The sequence below is a fragment of the Onychomys torridus genome, chromosome 10 (genome assembly GCF_903995425.1).
Source record: "Onychomys torridus chromosome 10, mOncTor1.1, whole genome shotgun sequence".
In the NCBI taxonomy this organism is placed as follows: domain Eukaryota; kingdom Metazoa; phylum Chordata; class Mammalia; order Rodentia; family Cricetidae; genus Onychomys; species Onychomys torridus.
The window spans coordinates 43,719,699-43,742,308 of record NC_050452.1 but is presented as its reverse complement, the minus strand read 5'-3'; the positions used below and the strand labels follow the sequence as shown (position 1 = coordinate 43,742,308).

Genomic DNA, 22,610 nt, shown 5'->3' with positions numbered 1-22,610 from the left:
GGGACAAGCAACTGGTGAGAGGGAGCCCGGAGCGTAGGTAGCACCCTCCCCTCGGGGTTGCCATGGAGATCCGGGCCCTGCTGGGCCGGCCAACGCCCCTGGGCTCAGTGGGAACCCGGCTCCTCTCTCTCTCTGCTGCCGAACCCCCTTCAGGCAGCCTCACGAGCTCAGGTGCGGACCGAGGAGCGGACCGAGGGGACCCCGAGAGCGGAGGGCGCGACCCCGAGGAGCGGCGTCCCCCTCCCCCGCCCGGAGCCGGCGGGTGGCGAGGCTGCACTTGAAAGAAACGGCCTCCGCGGGCCGCCGCCGCCTCCCGGGGCTCCCCAGGGCCCGGTACCGCCCCCAGCACCCCAAGTACAGCATCCGGGGAGACATCCCACCCCAGCCAAGGGCGGGTTCGCGGAGAAGGTGACAGGGCGCTCAGTCCCTTGGATGCTGGTGATGCGAGGCCAGGGCCACCGTAGGACCCTTCTGGGGGGTCTGTCCCTAGTGGGTTGTGGCAGATTCCTCTCCTTTCAGGGGATCCAGTCCTCCCGCCGGCCCTCCCGTCCCCGAGGGCAAGTTTTCCTTGCAGTTGAGGTATGGGATGTCCCGGTGGGCTAGTCCATGCCACCATCCTGGTGTCACCCAAAGGGGACCACCAGGAGAGGGGCTGCAGGGACAGTGATGTACTGAGACCACCTTTTCTTTTCGCAGAGACGATGCTTAAGGCTACAAAGACAGCCGTCTCCTGGACCACCTGAATTGTACTTGAACCTTGAGTTATGACATCAGGGGCGAATATGCTGGACCCCCAAAGTGAACTAGAGTTTTTTAACCAAGACAATATGGAGGAGATCTCCCAACTCGCTGCCCTGGAGATGTCAAGGGATGTAATAGCCAGGAAGAAAGCTTCAGCCGTTGTCCCGGAAAAAGCTTGCTATCCAGACTCCGTGTACGTTATGGCTGCGAACATTTTTCAGGGTATTCAAATCGAAAAGTCGCCAGACAAAGTCATAATAAAGTACGGGAATGAACCCCTGCCGTGCTGGTTCCAATCTGAGGATGAATCTTTTCAGCGTTTGTCCTATGAGCTGGCTTTCAGTACCCTGAAGTGTGAGTAATACCAGTCTTGAAGGTCAGCGCTAAAAGAAAATAGCAAAGCCAGGCATGGTGGCTGATGCTCAGTTCAAGGCCAGCCTGGGCTACAGGGTGAGATTCTGTTTCAGAAAACCAGAGAAAAAGAAAAGCATGGGGTGGGGGGAGAAAGCAAGGAAGTTTCTAGAATGCAGAATGCACCACCTTCAAACATACTGAATTTTGTTTTGTTTTTACACGTGCATATCTTTGGCCAATTACAACAGTCTAAATGGGTGAACCTAGAAGAGTCTTACTGCACCTGTCCTTAGACAGTTTGTAGTACAGTCATTAAAATGAACATGAGTCGGCGTGGTTGTACAGGTCTGTAATCCCAGCTGCCGAGCCAGGATTGGGAGTTCCAAGCTAGATAGCCAGACCCTTCTCAAAAACAAAAAGAAAAGAACAAACTTCTCTCTGTCTCTTTGCGTCTATCTCTGTGTCTGTGTCTGTGTCTGTCTATCTTGTCTGTCTGTCTGTCTGTCTCTCTCTCTCTCAGGCATGCACCACTACACTCCGATGCTTTACTACATTCTGGTTATATTTACATCATTTATTTTAAGTTTATGAGGCATCACAAATATAAGTGGGCCTGGGGAGAGAAAAAGATGAAGGAAGGTACAGTCTTTAAAAAGTGATTTAGCTCAGTGGTAGAGCACTTGCCTAGCAAGCACAAGGCCCTGGGTTCAATCTTCAGCTCATATAAAATAAAATAAAATAAAAAAATAAAAAATGAATACTACAATTAAGTCAACCCCAATTGTGATTATCCAACTCTTAGCCAATAGCTTTAACATGAAAAGCCAAATTTAAGTAGAATTCTCCTTTCTAATTTGTCTCCAAAGTGCTAGACTCAAGTATCCAGAGCCCCTTCATGATAGTTAACTATCAACTTTGGTTAGGACACAACCAGATATGGGTTCTAGGAGGAGAGCTGTCAGGAGGTTTCTTTTGTAGATTATTTTTATATTATATACATGGGTGTTTTGCTTGAATGAATGAGCACTACATGTGTGCAGTACTAGAGGAGGCCAAAAGAGGGCATCAGATCCCCGGAACTGGACTTTGAGATGGTTGTTAGGAAGGTACTAATAAAGGAACCTGGCTCCTTTGGAAGAGCAGCAAGTGCTCTTAACAGGTGGGCCATCTCTTCAACCTATTTTATACCAATTGCTACTATAAACTTGATACTGGTTTGTAAAACTAAATTTAGGTCCAGAGAGACAGTTCAGAAATGTTTGCACATCAGTAGTAAGGCTCAAATGATGAATGGATGTCCCAGAGGTCACTTGGAAGACACTAATAGCATTTTTAATGATTTCTTTAGTATTAGAAGGCCTTGTAGAGAGGAGGAAGTAAAAAAAATATGTTAGGTAAATTAAAATGTCCTGTTGATTAATTAGACGTAAATGTACCTTGTCTGCAAATATGATGTGGTTCAACTCGGAAGCCGGGAATTTGGTGTCACAGAGAAGAAAATGTAATGTCTAAAGCAGTGGCCCCCAACCTGTGGGTCACGGCCCCTTTTGGGATCACACGACCCTTTCACAAGGGCTGCATATCAGATATTTACATTGCAGTCTATAACAGTAGTAAAATTACAATTATGAAGTAGCAACAACAATAATTTTCTGGTTAGGGGTCACCACAACATGAGGAACTTAAAGGGTTGCATCGTGGCCTCAGGTAGGTTGAGAACCACTGATCTAAAGCATCTACTCATTCTTTTCATCTCCTGGTTTTCTTGTGCTCATGTTTTTTGTGGGGTTTCTTTTTTGTTTGTTTGTTTATAGTTTGTTTTTGAGACAGGGTTTCTCTGTGTTGCCCTGGCTGTCCTAGTACTCCCTCTGTAGACCAGGCTGGCTTTGAACTCAGAGAGCTACACCTGCCTCTGCCTCCTGCATACTGGAATTAAAGGCGTGCACCACCACTGCCCAGCCTGATTTTTTTCTTTTAGATTCTGTTTTTGTCTCCCACACTTTCCCCTCATTATGATTCTGTACTTTGCACCAAGAGTCAGTTGTACAACTTTGCATTTTCTCCTGGAACAGTGAACTGCAGCTTGATCAGCTATGTTAATTAATTGGTATTTATTGTTAATCCAATTGTAGGCAATTTTCCTAATAGAATGTTGAACCTCATCTTTAGAAACCAACAATAAGAGCTTGAATTTTTCTACATAAAAGTAAATCATCAACTACACGATTGTTTTTGTGCCAGTAACATGGAGATGTATAATAGATTATAGTGTTCTTCTGCCCTGTACTGTTTTCTGTTTTCTGAAAGGACCTTGTGACTGTTTGAGTTTTCTTACTGACCCAGACAACCTTACTCAGATAATTATTGTCCTGAGCCTTTACAAACTTGCTTATAATTTATTTTTCAGGGTCTTGCCATGTGGCCTAGTCTATACGATAGGCTCTGGGTTTGATCCCTCCAGCACCATGTTAAAAACAAATGAACACATCAGAATTCCAGTATAGTGAGTTTTCCAAGATAAATGCCTAGTACTTTACTTTAGAAACTCTGAGAGTTATTGTGCATTTTATTTTATCTTCTGTATTATCTGTGTTCTACAAATGTTTTCATGTGATACTGTGTACACTCACACTCCGCTTTAACATGTTAGGTTCCAAGAGCCATAGTTTAGAAAGTTGATTTTAATGGTTTTTTTTTTTTAGGACTCTTGCCAGAGACAATCACTTCTGTGGTGTTTTGGTATTATTCGGAAAACATTAACTTTGAGTATCTGAAATTTATATGACATCCTTACATTGAGATACCAATTTTAACAATAACTATACTATACTAAAGCTATAATTAAGCAATAATAGATATGATATGTTCTATGTGTAAGGTCTTTCAAGGGAGTCTATTTCTCTGACTCTCCTTATGGCTCAGTATGATACTTCTTCAAATGAAGACCACCATTAGATCCTCTTTGTCAAATTAACCCCAAGGTAATCCACTCTCCTCAAACTCACAGAGATCCTCTTGCCTCTGAGAGGGCTGGGATTGAAGTCATGCATCACCATGCCCAGCTCCCCAGGTCAATTTTTGATTAAACAAGATAGTTATTAATAAAGTCTGGTCCTCTAAAATAGAAATTGAGAGAAGGTTAACCTTTGTCAAAATAGAGTTTGAGTAGTTAAATTTAAGAAGAATCTCTACATACTTCAAAGGAATATAGGTTGTTTTTTTTTTTTAAAGAAGGTGAGAATTGGATGTACCTATTATCCCAGCACTCAGGAGGCAGAGGCAGGAGGATTGCCTTAAGTTCAAAGCAAGTCTACATTACATACCCATACCCTCTCTAAAAAAGCCAAATAAATAAATAAGAAAAGCCCGTGAAACAATCTCTTGAAAAATTTATGAACAAAAAATAAATGTTTTAAAAAGCTTGAGGAAGAGAAACTCCTGAAATTGCTAGTCTGTTTCCCAAATTGTATTTCTCCAACTTCTCTAAGTGTATATAGTAGTTGATGAATTTCACTCCCACAAATAGACCATGGCATTACCCTGGACATTTTGGACTTTTGTAATCTGCCAATGACTAACCCAATAAATGCTTAACATATGGTTCAGGTCTAGCTTTTGTCACTTAATAATTATAGCTAAGGGTTTTCAAGACCACTCTTCAACAATTCCCTAAAAGGGTTTGTAGAACCCAGCACATATTTTATGTGCATGGTTTAGTACAACAAAAGGATACATATTAAATTAGCAAGCAGTATGCACACATAGGGCAGAGTTCAGGAGAGACCAGATACAAAGGGCACAGTGTCCTTTCCCGAGGAAATCTCATGACAGAGCTTGATGTCTGACCATGGGAAGGAAACATTACTAATGAGGGGAGCTCACCTTGCCCTGGCTGTGTAGAGTTTGTATTGAGATTTGTTCTTAAAGGAGTACATTCTTCAGGTGTGGTTGACTGACCGGTTATTCAAACTCTGACTGCTGTAAAGGTCAAGATAATATAGTGTGGTACGAGGTCCAAGGTAAACAAAGACAGTTTGGACCAGGCTAGTTAGTTCAAGAGTTTAAAGGCAACCTCCTTAGCCACTCAAGGGCTGGATGATCTTTCTTCATAATGTGAGGTTTGTCTTCTAAAGGCTGCTTAGGTACTTGTTGATTGTGTTGTGATTTGTTAGGAAGATGAGCTAGAACCTCCAATAACCGCTTCAGCTATCACCCAAGAGTCAAGGCAGTTCTCTTCAGTGACAGTAATAGTACTTCTTAGTGGTTTAGTCTGTTTTTTTTTTCACAAAGCACCTAATTTCATTTGATATAAGCAGGAAGAATATCCTCATTACAAATGAAAGAAAACAGAGGAAGCGCAAGGAGAAATTAAATGGCTAAAAAGACAGCAAGGTGGATAAAAAGAGAAATACATTGTCTGGCTGGGAGAGTGACACCACCCATCCATAACTCTAGTTTCTATGGCCCCACATTGTCTTATTTGACCGTATAGTTACTTTGCGTTTGTTAGTGGCTTTTCTAATTGTTCTCAAAAGACTATGATAATTTTGTCAAGTTTCCTTTTCTTGCCCCAAACATAGAATACATGGAATAAAGTATAGCTATTGTTTAAACTGATATTTCCAACTACGAATGTCGTATAACTTTAGATATATAAAGTCAATGTCTTCAGCGCAACACCAAAGGCAGGCAGAGGTGTAAAGCTGGCAAAACCATGTTCTGTTTTCCTTTATTCTACCCCTGGGATTTATAGTGACTCCAGTGGTCAAAGTTTTATAGCCTACACACGTCTTTCATGTTAGAAGTCCTTTGTGGTTATGGAAATTCTATAAATTTCACTCATAAACGAGAGTGTTATTTTGTATGCAAAGCTGACGGCTTAAATATATATAATGTTTCCTAAAAGATTTCCTATGAAAATTATAGTCTCCACTTCAAAATTAGTCTTCTTTGGTTTTCTAATTTTCCAAATAATGATTGAAATTCAGTGTCTACAGTATAAATAATGGGTTTTTCATGAATGTTGAATGAATCAAGACTAGGCCTTGCTTCCTGTTTGCTAACTAAATATATATGATGTTCATAGTTTAAGTCTATAAAAAAAATACTCATGAATCCGGGGAGGGTTGAAAATAAGTTAAACTGTTTCTACTTAGCACCTGTGCAGTAATTATTCTGTTCTCTGTTTGGACTGCTCTCCTTATTAAGATCTTTACGTAGTAATTCCTGTCTTTTGGATCTCACGTTACATATTTCATCTGTGTCTTCACTAGTAAGTTTTACCAGATACTTAAGTTAAAATTATGTCTAATAAAAGTCATGTAAAAGAATAAAGGAAGACAAAACACTTCCAATTCCTAAGGCGGGCAATAGCCCTGATAATTAACACCACACAGATGTTAAAAGAAAGTACCTTGCTTATAAACATAGAAAATCCAGAACAAAATATTAACACTACTTAATAACTAATGCAACATATCAGTAATACTTAAAGCTGAAAAGAGCAAGGCTGTTCAACATTTTTCATTTTTTAAATATACATTGTTGTCTCGCCTGCATACATGACTGTGTGCCATGTACACACAGTGCCAATTGGAGGCCAGAAGAGAGTACCAGATTCCTCTGAAAATGGAATTCCAGAGCCAAATGTGAGTCACTGTCTGGGTGCTGGGAACCTCTGGAAGAGCAGCCAGTGCTCTTAACTGCTGAGTCATCTCTCCAGGCCTGCTGTTTAATATCATTAGTTATATCTTCTTTAATGTCTTTCCAAGGCCCTAAGTTAAAAGTTAAAATTCCTTTATGACTACATTTGGTGATGCTTTAACTATGAGTCTCTGTAAAGCCTGAACTATATGAGCCTGGGATTCATAAAGATTATAAATATTTCACTTGCTGTTGTAATTTATGTCTTTATGGGGAGTTGAGGTACATTTTAGATGTGAAAGTAATTTTACAACATTATTTAAAGTGTATTTAATTCAAAGGTATTTATTTTAAGATTTGATATTTTGGGTAATAGACTTTTCCCTTGTCTTGCAGATCAAGATATTTTGGAAACTATATTAATAGACAGCTATATCTTCCCAAGTACCAAAATAGTAAGTACACAACTTTGAGAATTAGTCTGCCTCATTATACCTTTTAGAAAGTATGAAAATTCTCTCAGATCTAAATAATAGTTTGCCTAGTGTTTAGACCTCTTTAAAATATATGTTCTTTCCTACTTTTCATACTTGCATTTTGACCCTGGCCCCGTTATTTTGACTCATATACCCCAAATTGTCTTTTTGGAGAAGCTTTTCTTTTCAAGCTAGATCCTCCTCCCCACTTTGAAGATCTTCTCTTAGCTGGGTGGCAGTGGCACATACCTTTAATGCTAGTACTCAGGAGGCAGAGGCAGGTGAGTCTGAGTTTGAGGCCAGTCAACAGAGTGAGTTCCAGGACTCTGAGAAACCCTGTCTCTTAAAAACAAACAAACAAAAAAGATCATCTCTATTTCTAAATCTAACCATACTATGTCATCATGTTCTTGTTCTGTTATAAAAAGCAATGGACTACAAAGCATTGCTATTATCCATATTCACTCTTACCCACAGGGGATCAAACCCAAGGCTTCCTTCAGGTTAGGCAAGCCTTCTTCTCCTCCTGAGCTATGTCTAAAGCCTTTGGATATTGTTTCTTGAGTTCTCTTCATGTGTCTTCCCCTCGGTAGCCAGATCAGTTGAGCAGTCTTATTATTGTGATGCTGTACGATTTCCAAGACAGAAAATTTCAACCCCGTGTCCTTCCCGATGATGAAGAGTCTATATCAGAAGTTCAAGAAGTAGAGAACCTTCTTAACAGGTAACTACAGGAAAAAGGCCATTCATACCAAACCAACATTAGTGTTTTTATTTACAACGTTTATGTAGTATAATTTATACATACCTATGTCTCAAATATTTATGAAAGATATTGAAGTCCCTTGAGTTCCTTTACAAACAGTCTTGAATAATAAGTTTAGAGCCAATTGTTTTAAGATGTTGAATTGTATGACCCAGTGTATACACATGGGAAATCATTACAAATTTCTAATAGTTTTAGTATATGCATAAGCTAAACTTAATTTGGAACAACTAACTTGTTTCTTTAATTGATGTCTTTACAAAAAATCTAACTTGTAACAAAGGAGAAAATTCCAACACTATGCAAAATTTCACTGTTCTACCAAACTAGAAAAAGTCTGTCTAGTTAAGAACAAGCTGATGTGTTCTAGTTTCCTCTTCATCCTAAAGATGAACAAGAGACTGCCATGTGGATCATAAATAAGTACTCATCTGGAAGGGTGGCTAGGAAGGATAACAGATTAACGGTGGAGTTAGAACTGGACACATGGTAAGTATGTCCTGTGTGTTAATGCTACTGTAGGTTATGTTTTGTTTTTAAGATTTATTTATTATGTATACAGTGTTCTGTCCGCATGTGTCCCCGCAGGCCAGAAGAGGGCACCAGATCTCATTACAGATGGCTGTGAGCCACCGTGTGGTTGCTGGGAATTGAACTCAGAACCTCTGGAAGAACAACCAGTTCTTTTAACCACTGAGCCATCTCTCCAGCCTTGTGTGTTATGTTTTGATGCTGGCCCCAGAGTTCAGATCTTAATTCTCATGTAGCAGTGTTGGGAGGTAGAACCGTGAGGGGTGCTTTAACAACTATGGCTTTGTTTGCCCCAGGGGGACACCAGTGCCATTCTTTTTATTTGTACCTTTTAAATTTTTTTCTCCTTTTCTTTTGAACACACACACACACACACACACGGGTATATATATATATACCCGTGTGTGTGTGTGTGTGTGTGTGTGTGTGTGTGTGTGTGCATATATGTGAGCACAGGTGTATACATGTGGAGGTTAGAGGTCAATTTCCTATGCCTTTCTCAGTCACTCCCTTCCTTATCGTTATGCACACAGTCCCTCACTGAACCTGGAGCTCCCTGACTCTGTCAAAGCAGCTGGGCCAGCAAGCCCCAGCAAGCCCCCTGGCTCCGCTCACTGAGCATTGAGATTACAGGCATGGGGTGCCACACCTGGCTTTTTTATGTGGGGACTGGGGGTTTGAACTTAGGTCCTCAAGTTTCTACAATATGCAGTTTTCATACTCAGCCATCTTTCTGTCTTCATTATTTTTCCTTAGAAATGGGGTCTCATGTACCCCCAAAATGGCTCAGAACTGCTTATGTGGCTGGGAATGACTTTGATCGTCTGACCCCTGCCACCATCTCCTAAGTGCTGGGGTTCTATAGGCTTCTGCAGACACACACACACACACACACACACACACACACACACACACACACACACACACACACACACACACACACACACACACACATACACACACACACACACGAATGCACGCAAGTATGCACACATTTTCTCAGCCATCATAACTTAGTCTCAGTCTGGCAAATGGGAGCTCAGGTTAGCTGAGTTAGCCAGAAAAGCTACAGCGCTCCAAGAAAGACCAGTGTGTGGTTTCATCATCAATAGACTAGGGGGCAGAGCCAGGAAGGGGCCTGCTTTAGGAGGCCAGAGAAATCAGAAGGTTTTACTCCGTAATGAAGGACTCCTGATCTCTGGATATTTTCTTTTCCTCATAACACACAGCATCCTCCTTTGGACCATAACACAGGTTTGGTTGCATTGCTACTACCCACATAGCCCTACCCCACCCCAGGTTTATATGAAACCAGGTCTGGTGGTACATGCCTGCAATCTTGGGAGATTTAAACATAAGGATTGTGTGAGCCAGGCCAGCATGAGCTACACAGTGAGACCCTGTTTTTCAAAACCGTCGTAAAATGCAAACCTTATCCAAAATTAGTCAGTCACATTATACTCATATTCGCAATCTATGTAAGGAATGCCTGTATTTAATAGTTGAGTTGTAGAGAACAGCAGAGCGATTCAGGGAAATATATGTAAAGGTACACGGGGCTGGAGAGATGGCCCAGTGGTAAGAGCACATACTGCTCTTGCAGAGGACCTGAGTGGGGTTCCTAGCACCCACTTGGATGGCTCACTCTACCTGTAACTTCAGCTCTAGGAGATGTGATGTTATCTTCTGACCTCTGCCCGCACTGCCCTCATGTGCACAAATGCCCGCTTCTCAAACACACATACAAATAACTGAACTTTTAAAAAGTGAAATCTCTAAAAGAGACACTCAATGGCATTTTTTCAAGTGCTGTGTTGCCAAAGTTGGTTTCAAACCCCTAAGCTCAAGTGATCCTCATACCTCAGGCACCAAGTGCTACCCAAGTACTTTAATTAAGGGTCCTCACTGTCCTCAGCTTGAGCAAGAACAGCCAGTGTTCCCACAGAGGGAGTTCTCACCTGGGAAGAAGTGGAGTTAGGATGGAGGCAAGGTGGAAGGAGCTTGGCTTCTTTTTTTAAAGATTTATTTATTATGTATACAAGTGTTCTACCTGCATGTATACAGGCAGGCCAGAAGAGGGCGCCAGATCTAACTACAGGGAATTGAACTCAGGTCCTCTGGAAGAACAGCCAGTGCTCTTAACCTCTGAGCCATCTCTCCAGCCCTGAGCCTGGCTTCTTTAAGCCTCACCCTTTACATCACTCCTCCTCCTTTCTGTCTCGGTCTCTCTCTCTTTGCAGTTTAGACTAACAGATTCGCTCTGTAGCCTAATTCTAAATTCCTGTCAGAGGCTTTCCAAAGTGTTCCACCTTGGGTCTTCCATATTATAACTCAGGCACTATCATCTACCTAAATATTTAGCTCACTTCTCTTCCCCCTGCTACACTCTGTGATAGCTAATGAATCCATCCAATTGTGTGACTCCATTTCCAAAACATATGCTGAATCTGCTCATTTATTGCCATTTTTGCTGTTGCTGTCCAAACCCGTACACTATGAATAGACTGTTCATTGGCTTCCTTGCCTATAATTCTTACTTTACCGTGTACCACAGGGCAAGTAGAGTGAGGTCTGTTTATCTTTGAGACAGGATCTCATGTAGCCCCAGCCGGCCTTGGACTTGCTCTGTAGCTGAGGCTGACCTTGAACTCATGACTGTTTTGGGCCCACCACTCAGATGTTGAGGTTACAGGTGTGCACCACCCCTGTCCAGCTAGAGTGATACATTTGAAAATGCATTATGTGGTCAAAATACGATGTGGTGCATCAGACTTAGAAAATGTGACAAAGAAACGAGGTAAATGTTCTGGCTGCTATGCCAGAAACAGCATAAAAATTTGATCCCAAGAAGACAAAAACAAGTGAGTTGAACCTTAAATAGTCCTGGCTTCATGCCTCGAGGGACTTTCCAGATCCTATATAGGAAGTGGGAACAACAGTCTTGCTAGTTAAGAAAGCAGAGATTACTGTTAAGCGGCTGCTGTGACTTTTTTCTTATTCTGAGTGGCGATGTGTATTAAATGATTTGTGACTATTAAGCTATGCAGGTAACTTGTTCAGATGTGCTTCTCTTATTTTCCCATTGCCCATCATTACCCAGAGTGTGCCATTTGCCAAAATATCCCTTACACAATTCTGTAAAATGAGTTTTTCCTCTCGTGTGTTTTTCTGGCGTTTCTTGGAACCACTTTGACTGTTTAACCTTTCTAGTGGAGAATCTGAAATAACTTATCTGTATAGGGTCTGGTCTTATGCTTTCAAGCAGAAGACTGTCTCCAGGCATCACGGAAATGTTCAGGAATGTTTGGGACTGGAGCCAATAGTGGCTTAGTAGCCACACTGGGGTAAGTGGCTGACCACAGGGTAATTAAGGGACCAGCATTTTATCAGACTGACGGCCCTTTCTCTGGTCTCTATAATCTACTTGCTTATGGCTCCCAGTGAACTTCTCACCTATCAGATCAGTAGAGCCTACTACAACCACTGCTGCTGCTGCTATAGACACCAGCAGGGCCAGCCTTAGGGCCCTTGCCCAGGAAAGCTACTGAAGCCATGTCACTGGAGATCTTACAGAAGGGGCCTCCACTGACGAGTGCCCCAGGAATGCCCTCAGCACCCCAGCAGGGAACCCAAGACATCTGGAAAGATGTTCAACCTCCAAACAGTGCTTCAGCTAGATGTGACTGTTACCTGAATGTATACCTATAGCCTTTTCTTTCCAGTCTGCCTTTAACAAAAACTCCCACACCTCCATCTTTTTTTAACTACCATTTCCCTATTTATGTACCCATGCAATAGCAATGCTCTGGCTAAGGCCAGGTCACCAGGCTTGAATTCTTACAGAATCATCAAGGCAGATAAGAGTTTTCCTCAGGCAATGACTGTCGACAGGATTTCTTTTATAACCCAAAAGGAGTAGTTAAAGGAGGAGGCCAACTAAGAGCTAAAATCAGTTAATATATCAGATAAAGGGATCTTTTGTGCTCAAACTATATTCCTAAAGATGGTTAGGTAAAATGTTAGGAGTCTATAATGTTAGTGTAAATCATGAGTAAAATAAAACTGCTTATGTTTCTTGGGGTTTTAACTGTCTCAGTAACTTGGCTATAGCGTTTACTGGCAGGGCGGGGGTCTCTAGGCAGCTGTGTCACAGCTTGATGTACCTGGTATGCAAAAAAACAAAACAAAACAAAACAAAAAAATAAATAAATAAAAAAAAAACCCTTTTTTTCTAAGTTAAATATCAAAAGGGAAGTTCTAGAGATACTGCTAAGGTTGTAAAGGAGGGTCTGAGCTTAATTTGCACAAGAAACAAAGCTATGTACCTAAAATCCAGTGTCTCTGTAAGGGTGTTTACTTTAATTCAGGTGTCTAGTGGGTGGTCTGGCCAGATCTGTCACTTGTCCTTGGATGCTTTTTTTGGAGCTGGCCCTGATTTTTGGATGCTTGCTAAAGGAGAATTGCAGAAGGCAGACATCTGATTCAAATGCTAAAGGAGGAGCAGAGACCTTGGAGATGAGAAACCTTGCCTACATGACTGTATTCAAGTACCTTAAATGTGTATGCCCAAGGAAGGATCCATCCACATTGTTTAGAAGTTCTTGGGGCATCTATGAGAGTGCACATGGAATTCATATATTAAAAGCCTAGTAACAGTAAATACTCCTTGAGATTTGGCTTTTCCTCTGGAAGAATTCCTTGATTCTTCCAGGTATAGCTTTACAATATACACCTGAATTCCTACTACATTCCTGTGGCTCACAGCACACAGTAATAGTAGGTGGCTTTAATACCCTGTTCTCACCATTAGATCATCTGGAAAAAAAATCAAGTATGGATTTAAATGATGTTATAGATCAAGAGGACCTAATGGATATCTTCAGAACATTCTATCCCAATACTATAGAACATACATCTCAGAATCCCATTGAACTTTCTCTAAAATAGATCATATATTGGGAAACAAAATCTATCCCCTCCAAATATAGAAACACTGAAATGATATTTTGTATTCAAAGCAGTTACACTAAAATCAGGACTAAGACAAGGTTTTTACTCTCTCCATTCCTATTCAATATAGTATTCAAAGTCTTAGCTACAGCAGTAAGACAAAAGAATGAAAGAAAAGCAATATAAGTAGGAAAAAAGGAAGTCAAATTATCTGTATTTTCAGAGGATATGATTCTATACATGAGACCCTAAAGAATCCTCTAGAAAACTCTCAGAGCTGAATACTTTCGACAAAGTTACAGGATACAAAATAAATACACAAAGATAGGTGGATTTCCTATATACCAATGACAAACATATTAAGAAAGAAATTAGAAACAATCCCATTCTTAATAGCTTTAAAAAAAAAACAAAAAAACAAAAAACTAACCAAGAAGTGAAAGACCTCTACAGTGAAATTTTAAGACACTAAAGAAAGAAATTGAAGTAATTAGAAGATGGGCCAACTATCCATGTTTCTGGACTGGTAGAATTGATGTTGTAAAAATGGCCATCCTACTGTGCTGTGGGATAATGCTTTTGTACACTGGTTTAATAAAATGCTGGTTGGCCAGTAGTCAGGCAGGAAGATAAGCAGACAAGGAGAATTCTGGGAAGAGGAAGGCTGAGTGGGGAGGTACCAGCATGTAACAGCACACAGGTAAAGCCATGGAACATGTAACAACATATAGATTAATAAAAATGAGCTGAGTTTAAGTGTAAGAGCTAGTCAGTAGTGAGTCTGAGCCAATGGCCAAGCAGTTTTAATTCATGTAGGCCTCTGTGTGTTTACTTGTGTCTGAGCAGCTGCAGACTGGGCTGGACCAGGAAAACTTCAGCTACACTATCATAAGCAATCTACCCATTGAATGCAACTCCAAACAAAATTCCACTGGCATTCTTCACAAAAATAGAAAAATATTACATTTTACCCAGAAACATAAAAGACTCTGGATAACCAAAAGTAATCCTGAGTAAAATGAATACTGCTAGAAGTTATCACCATACCTGATTTCAGAGTATACTGCAGAACCACACCAATAAAAACAGCATGGCACCTTCACAACATGCATGTAGACCAACGGACTAGAATAGAGGACCAAATGTAAGTCTATGCTACTACAATTACCTGGCTTTGACAAACACTAAAAACACAGAAGAAATAGCATCTTCAGCAAACGGTGTTGGGAAAACTGGATATCTACATGTAGAAGAATAAAACCAGATCTCTTTCTTTCTTCCTTCCTTCCTTCCTTCCTTTCTTTCTTTCTTTCTTTTTTTCTTTCTTTCTTTCTTTCTTTCTTTCTTTCTTTCTTTCTTTTTCTTTTTTTGAGCTGAGGATCGAACCCAGGGCCTTGTGCTTGCTAGGCACTACCACTGAGCTAAATCCTCAACCCCTCAGATCCTTTTCTTATCCTGCACAAAAAAATAAAATCTAAGTGGATCAAGGATTTTAATACTTGAAAGTCTAAAAGTGTGAGAGGAAAAATTAAGGTGTACATGTCAAGTTATAGGCACAGGTAAGGACTTTCTGAACAGGACTGTGATGTCTCAGGAAATAAGGGCCGCAATTGATAATGGAACCTGTTGAAATTAAAAACTTCTGCACAGGAAAGGGAGCTGTTAATCTGATCAAGTGGAGAGGCAGCCACAAAAAAGAGAAAATATTTGCCATCTATGTATCTGACAAAAGATTATAGCCAGAGAACTAAAAATATCTAAATATTATAAAAACAACCCAATCATAAAATAGGCTATGGAACTGAGCAGGGAGTTTTAAAAAAGAAGAATACAAATGGCTAATAATTTTTAAAAAGTGTTCAACATTATTCACCATCAAAGAAATGAAAATTAAAACTACATTGAGACTCTATCTCACCCCAGTTGGAATGGCTATTATCAAGAAAACAAATGAAGGGCTAGAGATGGCCCAGGAGTTAAGAGAAGACGACCCTGGTTCAGTTCCCGGCACCCACATAGCAGTTCACAACAGTCAGTAACTCACTCCAGGGGATACCATGCCCTCTTTTGGACTCTGTGGGCACTGCATGCATATGGTACAATTGTATAAATGCAGGCAAAGTACTCCTAACCAAAACAAAATCCTTAAAAAGGCAACAAATGACAACAGATGCTGGTGGAGATGCAAAGAAACAGGACCCTATTCACTGTTAGTGGGGATTTAAACCAGTCCAGCTGCTATGAAAATCAATACGGAGGTTTCCCAAAAAGCTGAATAGAACTGCCATGTGGCCCAGCCTGGGCATATTCCCAAGAGACCTAATATACCATGCTAGAGTGTTTTCGTATCCTTGTTCACTGTTGTTGTATTCACAATTGCTAGGAAATAGAACAAGCCTTGGTATCTATCAATTGATGAGTGGATAATGTAATTATAGTGCCTATACATAGTGGAATTTTACTCAGCTGTAAAGAAAGAAAAATGAAATTACAAAACCTGTCAGAAAATGGATAAAACTAAAAAATACACCAAGTGACGTAACCCAGGTCCAGAAAGACAGATTTCACATAAGCTTGAGCTGCTCCAAATTTCCATTTGTGTTTCCATTTCCTCTGCATCTCTTTTAAGCTCTACATGTCTTTATCTGAGTACATATTCCAGAATTGGTAAGTACTTTCTGGGTTGAGGGTTCCTCCACTTTGTTGGCAACTGTAGCAGGAATCTTTTTTTTTTTTTTTTAGCTGAGGATTGAACCCAGGGCCTTGCCCTTGCTAGGCAAGTGCTCTACCACTGAGCTAAATCCCCAACCCTGTAGCAGGAATCTTAAAGGGTCTTATTAATAAACTCAAACCCAGAACCAGGTATTGGGGTGAATGCTGGAAGATCAGAGAAGCAGAACAAGCCACAGCCACCTCACATTGCCAGTTCCTCAGCTGATCCTGTTTCCTCAGACTGGAAGCCTCTGAGTCCTCATCCAGAATGAATCTCAGCTGAACTGCTGCTCGAAAGCCTAAAAGCTTAACCAGCTCTAGGTCCTGGTTTTCACGCCTTGGAGACTTTTCTGCTTTCTGCCACCACTCCCTGGGATTAAAGGCATGTGTCACCATACCTGGCTGTTTCCAGTGTGGCCTTGAACTCACAGAGATCCAGACAGGATTTCTGCCTCTGGAATGCTAGGATTAAAGGCATGAGTGCCACCACTTTTTAGCCTCTGTATCTAGTGGCTGTTCTGTTCTCTGACCCCAGATAAGTTTATTAGGGTGCACAATATTTTGGGGAACACAGTTCCACCACAGGCAACACATCTCCTTATGTTCCACTTTATCTTAGTCAGAATTTAACTTCTAGGAAATGTCCCTTGACTCCCATAGCAAGGACCTTTTATTACACCATAGCACAAATGAAATGCCTTTCCTTGTTATTAGCATTTAGAACATCTCAAAAGGGTTTGTTTGTTTGTTTGTTTGTTTGTTTGTTTCCTACCAGACTCTAAACTTTTTATGTCAGGAGGAACTTAGAACAATGCCTGTAATAGACAGTAAGAAAACAAATGTATTTGCTCAATGAATTCATTACTGTTTCTCTACTTTTAAGTATCCCTCTATTTTTGGCACAGAAAGTTGCAACATCCTATCCTTAGTATGCATGATTTATTGTGATTTCCCTCTGCATCTCTCCACTCTCTGCTCAGTAAATGTGCTGTGCTGTTTAATGTCTCCACATCTCTGTGGCACTGTGCCTTCTGTCCGTGTGTCTTTTCTCACTTTGTGTCTGGGAAACTCATGCTCTCTCTGTCTTTTCTCTTTTTATGATCTGGAAATTGTTGCCCTTCCTTTACTAATTAACTCAAGCTTTTCTAGAAATCCCTTGGGACTGATATCAATATATTTCTTCTTAACACATTTACTCTACCCTTTATTTATGTATTTCATAGCAATCATATTATGCTGGGATTATTTCTATGTCTTTTCAGCATTAAGCTATCACATACCTAAGGATCAAAATCAGTTTTGTTTTGTTTTTGGGTGGTGGTGGTAGTGGCAGGGTTTTATTAGGTAGTGCTGGCTGGCTTGAAACTTGCCAAGTAGACCAAGCTGGCTTCAAATTTGTAGCAATCCTGTGTTTGCTCCCCTAGTACTGGGATGTCTTAGTTGAGGTTTCTATTGCTGTGAAGAGACACCATGACCACGGTAACTTTTATAAAGGAAAACATTTAATTGAGGTGGAGGCTTATAGTTCAGAGATTCAGTCCATCATGGCAGGGAGCATGGCAGCATGCAGGCAGACATGGTGCTGGAGAAATAGCCAAGTGTCCTACATCTTGCAGTCAACAGGAAGTTGACTGACACACTGGGCATTATACTGAGTATTTGAAATCTCAAAGCCTGCCCCCACAGTGACACGCTTCCTCCAACAAGACCTTACCCATTCCAACAAAGCCACACCTCCTAATAGTGCCACTCCCTATGAGATTATGGGATGATGGGGGCCAATCACATTCAAACTACCACATGGGTTTACAGGCAGATGCCACTGCAAGCCCAAATTATCTTTTAGTCTTTATAGATCCAGATCTCATCACAGTATTTAGTTAACAGTAGAACTGTGATAAACATACTAATTATATTTTCTTGACTAGCTTGATTTTAAGGAGATTTTCATATGTATCTTCGCAACAACTCTGTTCATTAGATACTAATTACTAAAGTAATTACTTGTAGAGCTTAGAAAGGTTAAATAACTTGTCTAAAGCCATGCTGCTAATAATTGGTGGAATAAAAGTTTGAACTTAGGTAATTTGATTCAGAGGCCAGGTAGAAGAGAGGGAGGGAGAGGGAGGGGAGAGAGAAAAGGAGGGAAGAAGGAGGGGTGGAGAGAAAAAGGGGAAGGGGAAGGGGTGGGAACATGTATATTATAGGCTTGCAAATAGTTGTGTATATGCCTACAGATAGATTTGTATCAGGGAGAGGTGGAATTGTGGCAGAAAGAGCTGCTTGAGGCTGAATCACTGATATCCTAGTGTATTATGATAAAGCTTAAGGATTCTGTTCTATGGCTAATGAAATGCATTTAAAATTTAAGCTTTAGAATTACATAAGAATACTTAGAAAGGAATCTCTGTGTGTAATGGGAATCCTGGTAAAGGAGACAACTGGGCCACTTTGATAGCAGAAACTAGTCAGATAATTCACTCAGTGGCATTTATTATGTATGGCAAACTTGAACTAAGTTGATATTTGGAAATAACCCATCAAAATATTCTGTAATCAAGCATTACACATGTATACTATAGAACAGTAATTTAGTCTTTATGTTTATTCTTTAGTGTGCACTAATACGTTACCATTTTTAAGTGTCTCTTGCTACAGTTCTGTAATATTTAGACATAAAATTAGATACATTTAATTTTACTCTAGCTCTAATAAGTTTACTGTTTGCCAAGCCCTCCCTCCTCAGGCGCTCCTAATTCCCTCTCTCAGACCTCCAAATTAAGATTTTTATGTAGGTAAGTGGAGATGTCTGAGTGGTATAAGGAAAAGACAGCAGTGTCCAGCACCTGGTGCAGATGGTAACCGAGCAGCTCATCCATCAGTGAGTTCTGCACTCTTTCAGACAACCCTGCTGGGCCACATAGCAGTTCCTCAAAGACGTCCTCTTTTGCCTAGATACAAGTGGACCTCAGTTCATACTCTACTCTTTTGTGACATCTCTTTCTTATTTTTCTTTTATTTCAGTTGGATTCCTTCTGAGAAAGTTCTAGAAGAGCCCCAAAGAAATCTTATTTACACTCGTTATAATGTATTGTGTCTTCATAGTCCTAATGTTTTTCTTTTCTCTTGTTTGGGGCTTTGAGTCATGGGATATTCGGAACTAAGCAGGGTTGAGAGAGATTAATGAAATCTTTTGAATGTCATCAGCACATACTGTTGACAATATCTTGACAAGATTAACTGATATTAACCAGACTATAATGGCTGCCTGCTGTGTCCGTCCTGTGCTAATGTGATTGCACACGTGATTGGTAGTAAGCACGTTAGTACTAAGGTAAGCTGACTGCCTTTAAAGATGGGGAAACTGAAGCTACAAGAAGGATCGACAGTCCCAAGGTCTCTCAGCTGGTAAGTGAGATCCGGAGTTCAACTCCCACTTCGTCTGACTCTGAACTCTATAGACTTACTCCCTCGATGGCTGGTCTTAACTATCGGTATTGTGATAGTTTAGGAGTGTGTAACTATATGGCAGCAGAAATAGAACAAACCCTCTGGACTATTGAATTTCTAGTTTGAATATCACAAAATTTTATTTTAGCCTTCAATAATTTGAAATGGGACAACAGATGAATTTGTTAAAATTCTAAATGGGAACTTTTTAATGTTTCAAATGGAGAATGGATAGTCTTATTTCAAGTTCATGGTCATCAAGAATGAGTTTTCTGTCTCTAGCTTTAAGACAAAATTGGCTGCAGCGCTGGCGAGATGTCGGATCAAGCATGATGCTCTCTCGATTTACCAAATCCTCCCAGAGACAGTTAGAAGACAGGAGCAGAGGGCCTCCACTCTGCCTCTCTATGCTTGGATAAATACTGGTAAAATCAGGTATGCGCTTCAGGCCAGTTCTCATCCGATTTCAAAACCCCATTCTCTTAAGATAATGTAATAAATATTTCCTTTCTAAGGGGTGAGGCCACATTAGGAAAATGATTAGAGTCACAGTTTAACTTTAGCTCTTACCATCAATTTACTAAATTGATAAGATTCTGTTAATATGCTACACTTTCTTTTTCTAATTTCTTTTAACTTTGTTAAAATTGTTTTTATCACATGCAATATGTATCCTGATGTTTTTCGTTGTTGCAGGAACGAAAGTATTAATGTTAAATATGTTTTAATGGATTCTATTTGTAATTATGTTTGTACTTACAGCCCTGAAGAAGTTTATAGTAGTTTGAGGAGAAAAGGTTATAATAAAGTCAAATCTGTATTGCATCTCGATGATAAAGTGTTTGCTGTGGATCAGCATTGCTATGATGTCTTAATTTTTCCATCTCATCTCAAAAAAGATCTTGCGAACATAGATCTTTTCAAAGATTATAAACTAATTTTTCAGGTAAACTGCTGTTTACTTTCGTTGTGAACCTGAATAGTCCTGTTTACCCAAAGAATCCTTGTACCTGAAAAGGAACTTAAGGTGGATTAACTCAGTGCTCTGGGGTTTATCTCTTCCCTACACCTATATCCTTTCATTTGCCTTGATTTTCTTGAGATAGGATCTTGTTATATAGTTCAGGCTAGCCTGGAATCCTTTATCTTGCTCAGGTCAGCCTCAAATTCATGGCAGTCATCCAGCTTCAGCCTCTCAAGTGCTTGGATTATAGATTTATGCCATTATGCCTAGCTCCCACCCCCATATCCTCAGAATCTCTTATTCTTTCTGCCCAGTTTCCTTTTATAATTTTCTCAAACATGTCGTTTTAAACTGAGCTAGCAGCAGTCCAGATGCTGGTGTAACTGGGAGTTAAAAATGGTAGTAGTGGGTGAATGGGGTTTCATGAATGGAGACTAAGGGACTGGAGAGAGAACACCTACATCAGGCCTCTCACAACTGCCTGTAACTTGGGCTCCAGAGGACCTGATGCCACCTTCTGGCCTCTGGAGGCACTGCATCCATGTGCACAAATCCCCACACAGCCACACAATTAAAAACATTCACAACTCAAAAGAACGGAAGCCAAGCCATAATAATCTATAAATTTTGATGTTTTAGGATTGGTTTGTCATTATACAGGGAATACATGGTAGACATAATTTAGGTTAAATGAATAAGCCTTTTGTTTTAAATATATTTGTCAGTTATCTTTGTTAACTTTCATTTAGACATATATTAAGATGCTTCACTAAAATGGATCAGGTATCTTTTCAGAATTCTTACCAAGAATTTATTTGCATTTAAAGTAAAAATAAGACTTCTTATTTTTCTGTTACACACTTTGAAATTCTAATCATACTGTTCTCTGTAGGATAAATCTCGAAGTCTTGCTGTCCACTCTGTAAAAGCTTTATTAAATATGGATGATGATATCTTAATGGTCAACACAGGCTCATGGTACACAGTTGCCCATATGTCAATCTTAACAAATAATAATACTTCAAAAATATTTGTATGTGGGATACAATCACCAGATAAGGAACCTGACGTGAAGAAACTTTTTACAAAAATGGGATGTCAAAGTATGTACAAATATTATTTGATGATTATTGTTCCAAAAGAATCTAGAAATAGTAAAGTGTTTGAATTTACTATGTTTTTGTAATATAAACTATATGTGAACTAACCTTCTAAAATCCTCACAAATCTACACCAGGCTGTTTGTGTTTAATATTGGGTTAATAGCTCTAGGTTAAAGTAATTAGCACCTAGGTATTTTGGGAAGTAGTTTGCTCTTCTCTCTGACATTATAACATCTGATTCAAGGCTTATCATTTAATAGATAAGAAGATATTAATGCAGATGTTTAATTGACAAAGGGAACTTCAGGAAATAGAAATGAAGTCTTTTATGCTCCTACTTTTGAAGTTCTCATTGGCTCATGAGAAGACCAGACTTACTAGAGATGCAGTAAGACTGAAAAGCAGACAAGGTGGCCGGCAGAGTCACAGAGCCAGAGAAACAATCTGTATCTAACTGCAGGCTTGACTAGGAAAGGCAGCCTGGGAATCCAGGATTTCTCTCAGAACACAGAAGTATACCCCGGGAGTGGTCAGTCCTTGGTCCTCTAGCAAACTGAATCCCAAATGTCTTCCATCTTGATTTCTAATCGAGTTAAGGTGACCTGGGGCTTATAGTCAGCAGTCTTAGGTGGGCCCACACTACCTGCTAGAAGCAAAAGTTACCCCTCTGGGGGAAACAAAGTCAAAGTTCAAGTTATCTCCTAAATATTTCCAAATGCAATGTCTAGCGCTCAGTTAAAAATAGATAAAAAGAAGGGAAGATGTGACTCAAAAACACTGAATTGAAAAGAAAAGAGACTATATTATTCTAGCCCTAAACCTGAGAAATGATAGATAGGACTCAAAGAGAGGACACTGGACAGGAGTGAGACCCACTGAGGACTCAGATACTGGATCTGCCAGCTGTTGGCTTTAACTGG

At 40.1% G+C, this 22,610-nt stretch overlaps 1 protein-coding gene across 1 annotated transcript in view; it reads left to right on the top strand.

The window, feature by feature from the left end:
* The first annotated feature begins 341 nt into the window (after nucleotides 1–341).
* Nucleotides 342–22,610, top strand: part of Nsun7 (NOP2/Sun RNA methyltransferase family member 7) — a 41,814-nt gene continuing 19,545 nt past the window's right edge. The window contains exons 1-7 of the mRNA XM_036200228.1: nucleotides 342–408; nucleotides 697–1,095; nucleotides 7,135–7,193; nucleotides 7,808–7,938; nucleotides 19,906–20,058; nucleotides 20,386–20,569; nucleotides 21,480–21,690. Coding sequence (XP_036056121.1) covers nucleotides 765–1,095; nucleotides 7,135–7,193; nucleotides 7,808–7,938; nucleotides 19,906–20,058; nucleotides 20,386–20,569; nucleotides 21,480–21,690 — 1,069 coding nt within the window. The 5' untranslated portion in view covers nucleotides 342–408; nucleotides 697–764. The remainder of the gene's footprint in view (nucleotides 409–696; nucleotides 1,096–7,134; nucleotides 7,194–7,807; nucleotides 7,939–19,905; nucleotides 20,059–20,385; nucleotides 20,570–21,479; nucleotides 21,691–22,610) is intronic.